The sequence below is a fragment of the Camelus dromedarius genome, chromosome 1 (assembly GCF_036321535.1).
Source record: "Camelus dromedarius isolate mCamDro1 chromosome 1, mCamDro1.pat, whole genome shotgun sequence".
Taxonomy (NCBI): domain Eukaryota; kingdom Metazoa; phylum Chordata; class Mammalia; order Artiodactyla; family Camelidae; genus Camelus; species Camelus dromedarius.
The window spans coordinates 45,618,523-45,627,097 of record NC_087436.1 but is presented as its reverse complement, the minus strand read 5'-3'; the positions used below and the strand labels follow the sequence as shown (position 1 = coordinate 45,627,097).

Sequence of the window (8,575 nt, the reverse complement as noted above, 5' to 3'; positions counted from 1 at the left end):
CTTTCTCTCAGTGGACATCGAATTGTTCACATCCATTTTCTCAGGAGGTGATTAAGACATCTTTTCTCACGGGGGCTACAATTCCTAACCTTTCTTAAAAACGCTTTAAATTCTGCAAAAGCATTACTGTTCTAGATCTACACCCTGTGTCGCTTCCATTTTGATCTCTTCTACTGACTCCATTTTAGTGTCAAAAAAGATTTAGAAAGGATTGTGTGTGTGTGTGCTCACACGGTTTTTAGAGTAAACGCCTTTGATCCTTAGAGAAATATAACACTTAGTAAATACTTCTTCTTTTCATAGTGTTAAGAGCTTTTGTCTGTCCTCTGTTTCTCTCTGCCTCTCGCCCACTTTCTTTCTCACTTGTCCTAGAGTTGACAGATAAAGAGGGAATGCGGGTCTTCCAGCAGCAGTCCTTTGAGATGGAGGTGACTCAGTGAGTCCTCACCCGAAAAGGATCATAAACTTACTGGGCAAAGTCAACCTAATTATCCCTAAGCTGCCTTGGGTTTTGTGTTTGCTCATATGTCTTGTTTTAGCTGCACCATATGTGATTCCTTGTGCCATTTTCTTTTGTCTGTTATTTTTCTTGATGACCCTGAGCTGTGGCTTCCTCCTCAGTTCCAACACTAGTCAGCCTTCGTTGCTTTCCTCATCTTGCCGATGTAGGCCTCAAAGAAGAAGTGGCAGAAGAGCACAAGGTAGCTGAGGTACATGAGTGAGGACCAGAAGACGTTCTGAAAGTGAGAGTGACACTGGTCCGGCTGCATCCAGTGAAAGACCAGGTAGTTAACGACACAGCCCATCAGCATCTGAGTGATCTGGGACAAGGTGATGAACATGGCAAACTTCCGGGAGACCCGGAAACCCGCTGCTCGCAAGGCATAGTAGGAGTACATCACGGAGTGCACGCCGTAGTTCATCGTCATGAACCAGCCGCCCCCGGCAACCATGTCCTTGTAGGAGTACCAGGAGTACAGGAGCACAGTGATGTGGTGGTACCAGTGCAGGAAGATCAGCTTCTGCTTCCTCAGAATGATGAATATTGTATCTCCTGAAAGACGAAGGAGGGAAAGAACGTCCGTGAGCCTCTCGACCAGAACATCACCATCATCATTCATATATTTCCGCAAGAAGGTGGATTTCTTGAACTAGTACTTGAGAGTGAGAGGGACCGGGTTAGGAGCCTTGACTGTGACCCTGGGTGAGTTACTAATCCTATTTCCAGTTTCCTCATCTGTAACGTGGGGACGAGGAGAGAAGCGTGGCATTGTCTGGGGGTTAAACAGGATACTCAGCATGCCCTCCTGGCACGTGGTGCGCACTCAGTAAATGCTACTTTCAGAAAACTGTTTTGCACTCAAATCATATATTTAAGTTGGAAGGGATATTAGTAATTATGTGGCCCATTTCCACCTGAACCGTGCATTTTAGGAAATATCACTTGGAAGAGGCAAGTGACTTGTCTCAGATCATTCAGCAATCAAGAGAAACGAACAGGAATCCAAGTGTACGGTGCAATGCTCGTAGGCCTCTCTGGAGGAGTAAAACCATTTTTCTTTGGTATATGACAAAGGTACCCCCTAAAAAACATCTTTGTAAGCTCCCTGTAAAGTGTGAAGCCTTGACATATGGCCGTGAGAAAAGTAAAACTTAAAAGGCAAAGGCAGAAAAACAACAAAAAGTTACCTCCCATCATCATAGTTCCTGAAGACGGTAGTAGGAATATTTGAGGCCTCTGAATCAAGTGATAAAAAAATGGAGAATGACACATGCTTTTATGCAATTAACTTTGAAAAAGTTTTCCAGGATCTGTCAAAAAGTTTACCAACATTATCCCCTTGAAGAAAAAGACCACTGTTTCTAAGGCAGAGAATTTCTTTTAGTAGCAAGAATTGTGCTCATGTAAGATGCTGGGTCCTGGAAGGAACTTCAAGGTTCTGATGGATGTGGTTGGACTAGACAGGTGGTACCCTATTCCATTCAGCAGGAGCTACTCGTTTATTTCCCTACTGAATTGTTAAACATGATTACTTCTTATTTGCTTAGAGCAGAAAAGGAAAGTTGCCACTTGCTCCATTTCTGAACCTATTACAAAATTTTCCTTCAAGTCCTTTTCTCTTTTGTGAGATGCCGACATGTTAAGCCTGTAACGGTCAGACAGACTGATGATGGATGGTGATGGTAACGCTCACGTGTGTACTTAGGGCACGACTGGTGTCAGGGGCCCCGGGGTCCACTTATTAGGGTTAAACTGTGCTCTTTTTGTGGGCCTGTCAAAGATCCACTATTTCTGTGTAATTACTACTCTGTGGCTCCCTTCCCTCTGGACTACAACGTAGACACAGTTAATTCTAGGCTTCCTTTGTTCACAGTGGAATGAAGGTAGACCAAGGAATTGCACGTGAAAAACAAACTTAGTCATTTATAATCGAGATTTTCTTTATGAGTCTCTAAGTATTAACTAAAATATAAGTCCTGCACAACATTCAAACATATTGTAATAAGTTATGGGCCATCAAGTAATGAGCATTTCATCCTTTCAAATTCTTTCAATTAAATTTGAACTCTATCATCACTTTTATATTATAACTTTATTGTCTAGAGAACGATTTCAGGGTAGGAAGAGAGAGTGCGGACAAAACATGGACTGTATTCAAACTGGTGGGCTAACACCGAGTGGAAAGAGGAAGCTATAAATCTGGAATTGAACATTGCTTTGTGTGTTTCCTGTCAGAGTGGAGGCCTGATCTGAGACACACTAGGTGTTTCCATGTACCTTGGGGAGGAGGGGTTGAAGGACATGTCATGAGATCTTCAAAACAGAATTAATTTGAAAACACTTAAGAACTGTTCTGAGGATGGTAGATGGCGAGGTAAAGATGAGGGCTGTCCAGTAAGGGCCCTGAACCTCTTGGAAGTACCACCCCAACGCCATATCGAGGTTATTATCCCCAGAGAGGCCACCGACCCAGAGAATGCGTGCTTCCCCTGGGCTGAGATGTAACAGTCACAGGATTCCAGCAGTTATGAATTATTTTTCCTCTGGGGAAACCACATAATAACCCACTTAATTTGTTATGAGCCAGTCATGCCACGACGTGGCATTTCCCGGCTAGAGTGACCTAAAATGCAAACTAAAGATAGATAGGGACTGTGAATGTGATGTTGGCCAACCAGCCTTTCTTGGCCAAAGGTCCTACTGGCATCATGGAAAGCATTTTGGCTACGTAGAAGCAGGGGGACCTGGGACTCTGGAACGTTTCCACCGTGTCACGTCTCTCGGCTCCCCTGGGGCTTGTGTTCTGTACCTTGGTCTCTCTAACCTTTGATTCAGCTATTTTCAGTCGAGAGCCAGCCTGGCCCCGGTGATCTCCTACTTAAGTGTCCCCCCTGAGCTGTATCTTCTGCCTGTGTGCTGTTAAGAGCAGCTCTCCATGCAGCTCTAGAGAAGTCAGTGAGCATCCAGAAGACCCAGGGTGCGCCCGGCCGCCGAGCACCGAGTGCCCACTGTGGCCAGTTTGTCACAGATGGCCACGCCCCCTCCGCAGAGTTAGCTGGAGCGCTGCTGAGTCAGAGTTTCAAAAACAATGACAAGCTCAACTGAGCAAGGACCCAGACTCAGAGTAGATGCTTCCAAGTTTTAACAAAACAGAAATCTCAGCAGCTTTTCATATAATTCAAACGGTAGTCGCTCAACAATTTCTGGCACACCAAGCAGGCTGGTCGCTCTCTTCCCCTCAGCTTGCTCTAGCAGATTGCGGCCCTGTCATTCACCGAAATGAGCTCACTGGTTCTCTGCTGAAGCAGAGAGCCCTTCTTGCTGGTGTGAGTTGAACAAAGGGGGAGTAGGGAGGTAGCGTTGAGTGGGTAGAGTTTCAGCTAGGGAGGATGAAAAGTGCTGGAGATGGATGGTGCTGACAGTTGTGCGACAAGGCCGATGTTCGGAACGTTGCAGCCCTGTACGCTCAGAAGTGGCAAACTGGATGTTACGTATATTTTGCCGCAATAAAAACATTGTTTAGTGAGAACTGCAGGCATGCAGGTGTTGGGGAGAAAACAGGTTCAGTATTGAACACGGAAGAACCTGTTCTTTTTTCTCACGAGTCCTTTCCTTTCTGGTGCCCAGGAGGAGTCCAGAGTCTTAGAGAATTAAAAAGTAGAATTTGGGACCTGAAAACAAGAATTCTAAATAATCAAAATGCATTAAGCTTTCTTAATTAAATAGTAGAGACAAGGTTTCCTAAGAGTGAAAAATGGGGAAGGAATTTGACTTCCCAAACGAACAAAAAGGCGTCCATATTCACTAAATGAGGGCCGGAGAGACACCACCACTGGCACTGATCTTTGGATCTATTTGCTTCAGCAGTTTACCCGGGGAAGGTCGCTATCAAGTAAGCTCCAGGATATTTGAAAGAAAATAAGTCATATTTTAAAACTGAAAACTCAGACTGTAATATATCTGTCTAAGGGGTCTGGCACCACATGAAATTGTGTCAGATACTAGCCTCATTAAAGAGCGATGTCAGGTTTAGGATTTAGTTTGTTTTCAACTCTTCAGCCCATTGTCAACACCTCAATCTTGTGTTTTAACTGGGAAGGAATGGATCGTTTGATGTCCAACATATAAACTATTGTGGCGAGTGAGGCCTCTCCAGGGAAAGCGATGATCAAGCCAGGGGCACAAGGGACTAAATGACAGCTCCTTCTGGGCTCAAGAGGGAAGAGAACTGAGTCCAGTTATAACGTCTGCAGGAGGGCAGTAGGGAGTGGCATGTTGGGGCCTAGATTAAAACAAGGCAGGTGATTCATTAGCATCCTCAGGACCAGCACTGTAACAGGACAGAGCATCTGAGCACAAGTACCTCTGACAGCCGCACTAACAGTTCTCATCCGGGAACCCTATGTTAAGGACGTCGGTGTCAAGCTGGAGTAGAAGCCATGGGGACAGGCAGCACAGGGCTGCAAGGGAAGATGACCAGTGTGACGGGCTGGGGTGGCTCAGCCATAAGTCATTCCTTCAAGTCCCTCAAACACAACCAGGTACAACTCAGGACACAGACAGGCAGCCCTGACAGGGAAAGGCACTTCTAGAAGCAAAGACTGAATTTGCTCCTTTGTAATTTGAGGCTTAAGGGTCAGAAGCATAGAGGCACCTTTTCTGATTAAAAAAAAAATCCTTGTTGAGGGGAGGGAGGTAAAAATTAGGAAGGTATTCAGGGGTGGTGTGCTGGGGGAGTCCCATTTCATGCATTTACTGTGTCACGTATCTGTGGTCAAGTCTTTACCGAAAAAGATAGAGGAGAGTCTTAAGGATACTTATTATACAGAATAAAGTAAAAGTCAGGGGGATAGGATATTTCTCAATTTGAATAATTCTCTAACTTAATATATGAATTTACTTTGAAGGAAAACATCACAAAACCCCAAGAGAAATATATATGCTCACTCTCAGACCACCACCAGTTTGAGGAAAAGTGATCTGACTCAGACTCTGTGACTCTAAATTAAAAAGAATCACTATGAAAAATTAATCTGGCAAGACAATCTCTCATCTATACATGAAAACACAAAATTAAAATATTCTCATAGAATTCTGAAATGCCTAAAACTCCTAGACTTCTAGACCTTGTCTGTAGCTCCAAGTCTGAAAAATGCTTCTTTGGCCCAAGAGCTTGCAGCTTAGTGGTCCCAATTCATGTATAAAAAATAGCTGTCTGTGGTTTGGTTCATGAAATTCATATTATAAACTTTTTATCTAAAGTCGCCATTCCATGCCAGCTGTTGAAATGCTTGGTCCACAGTAGGTGCTCAATATAAATTTATTAAATGAATAAATCCATTCTAATGTGTCTCACTCACCGTTTTCATTGTGTGTGTGTGTGTGTGTGTGTGTGTGCGCGCGCGCGTGCATGCACGGGTGCACATGCACACACACAAGTTTTCTCCTGCTGCTCTTCCCTAGTCTTTGACCTTGGAAGACAGGGGTCAAATCAATAGTTCAAACCAAATGCCAACACCTGGAGGCAGCAGGGGTACAGCCCCCGGTGGAAAGTGCAGTTGGGATGCACACACCGGAGACACCTTACATCCTTTGTGAACAGACACGAACTAGAGGCGCACCTTTCAGAAAGACCGTTGATAGCGAATACTGCAGGTGGCTCATAATGAAATTACAACCTCTCACCTCACTTTTAGGAGAAACAGGACAGGGAACACAATCTATAAATAAAAAAAATTTGAACTAAATAAGCCAATTCTTAATTCCCAATAAAAAAAAAATTAAGAAGCCCAGAGGATGATCAGGTGCCCCTAAGGACAGAAACCAGTTTGTGAGTTGACAGCCAGCACTGCGCATGGGTGAACTCAGAGCTTGTCACCAGCAGATCCCTTTTTCTGGCAATAAAGATCTTTTCCTGTAAAACTGTGCCCATGTCAAATCCTTGCCACTTAGTTTTTCACTGTTTCTGCTAACCTGTGGCCCACTTACATTCAAGACTATTAACAAGTTAAAGGAGAAACCTTAGGAATCTACACATAGGATTTGGGGTTAATTTCTTGAAGGTGAACTGCAGCTTGCTAAGGCCAGTTTCTTTAGGACACCAGAAACTACCCTTCACGCTTGTTAATGAGAACACGAGGATACCCAAACAAGCGGAATTTCCTAGTCTGCATCCTCCCTCCGGAGCTGAACCTGTGCTCCGATGTGGGGCCAGGAGACAGCCGTGCTGCTCCTTTACCCCGCATTCTACGCTAGCTCAGCTGTTCACGGCCTGAGGGGCCTGAGGGGTGTCATAAGGCCCCGGAAGCGTGTTTTCAGGACAGCTTGGGCACCAGCATGCTCTGTGTATACTATTCTACTCTTCAGATACACAAAGTACTATTATTTAAAAGGAGGGAAGGAGGGAGGAGAAAAAAATCATGGAGGTTAGTCAGGAACTCTCATTCATTCATTGTAACTTTCCTGCAACCAATAAAATGGGACCTTCAAATCGTTTGCCTTTAAATAAACATTGTGGGGGTTTAGCTACATAGGGGTGAGGGGTTAGGGGAGAAAACGGAAGGGGAGAAGACACTCACCTAGTTCGGGTGCTTTGCTTAGCACAAATGCATAAGCCCAGAATTTGCTGACAGGTCCATTGTAAAAACTCTGGTCACAAACTGAATGCTTCAGGCCTTTGGTCATCAAAATGTACACCATATAAGCACCAGTTCGAAGAGCACCGAATATACTTCATAATGAAAAGAGAAAAGAAACAACATTCAGGAGAATAATTTCACTTCTGACATTAACCGTTCCTAGAAGACTGTCATGGGCAGGAGACGCGAGGAGGTGAATCACAAGCACTTGCATGTACCCAGAGCATTTAAAAATGTTTTGTAAACAAGAGGAATAAAACTTCTCAGTGCTGTATCCTGAAGGCCATACATATGCCACTCATTCTTCATCAATGTTCCAAAAAGAAGTCATGGAAAAAGGGAACAGATCCAAGGTAATATCTCAAGAGCTCTGATGACCTCTGGGTTTCGGCTTGAGAACTATTCCTTGGGGATGAAATGGAGTTGGCTGAAAACTCTTGGAATTATCTCAGTTCCTGTGTCCAATCATTCTCCAAATCCCCTGGCTCTGGTCCCTAAACCTCTCTCTAATCTGTCTTTCTCACAGAAGCCAGAGGAAGAAGGCTTAGCTCTACTGTCATCCCCCCAGAAGCCCATCCAGGTTCAGTCCTCCGAGCCCCACAGCCATGGACTAACATGACTCAAATGCTGTTCTTCAGTGCCCTGTTACGTGTTTGTCTTTACACAGGCATAGGGGCGCAGAGATTGCTGGAAAACTGAGAGATTGTTTAACAGTAAACTGACACATGGAATTTTTATCAAGGAACTGCTAAGGAAACAGGAGAGCTGTGAGATGATGTAACATGAAGTATGAGAGCACCTGGCAGCTGGAACACGCAGCTTCCCTTACGGAGTGAACCCCATGGGCGTAGGTCCCAGGGTTCGCCAACTGCACGCGTGACTGAAAGGACAGACAGCTGATCAGGCAGGAGATGTGCCTGCCCTTCCTTTTTCTTCTTTAGAAACCCTTTTAGGTTCTAAAAGTCAGTTAGGAAATAAACTATTGAACAACTACTGAAGTAAGCAGCAGCCTCAGCCAATAGGGAAATGGGAGCTTGCTTTCTTTCAGAGGCACTTTTATTTAAAATGTCCTAAGTGTTGCTCCAGATAAGTCATTCCAGTAGGCTACCCCGTCCATAAACGTACCTCCACTAGTGAGGATGAGGGCATGAGGAGGTCATTTCAGAGTACGGCAGAATAGAACGTTCAGGTATCACAGTGACCCACAATATTGCTGGTAACAAGTACAGAGCACATGTTGTTGTCCCATATCTGGACACAAGCCCCACTCCCTAAGCTCTGAACAATGAGGCTGACTCAGAACAGAGGACAGTGCAGTTTTTCAGGGAAACCCTCAGTGCCAGCCATTGGGCCGACGTGTCTGAAGGCAAAGGGGCTTTGTTAGGATGTGACAATGCTACTGCTGGGAGCCAGCGGGGAGCTGCTTGGCCAGCGG

At 44.8% G+C, this 8,575-nt stretch overlaps 1 protein-coding gene across 3 annotated transcripts in view; it reads right to left on the bottom strand.

Moving 5' to 3' along the window:
• Positions 1 to 587: 587 nt before the first annotated feature.
• ELOVL6 (ELOVL fatty acid elongase 6) overlaps positions 588 to 8,575 on the bottom strand; it is a 120,077-nt gene continuing 112,089 nt past the window's right edge. For all 3 annotated transcript variants that reach the window (XM_010981089.3, XM_031467676.2, XM_010981088.3), the window contains exons 4-5: positions 7,081 to 7,232; positions 588 to 1,054 (exon numbers count right to left, since the gene is read on the bottom strand). In XM_010981089.3, the coding sequence (XP_010979391.1) occupies positions 630 to 1,054; positions 7,081 to 7,232 (577 nt within the window). In that variant the 3' untranslated portion in view covers positions 588 to 629. The remainder of the gene's footprint in view (positions 1,055 to 7,080; positions 7,233 to 8,575) is intronic.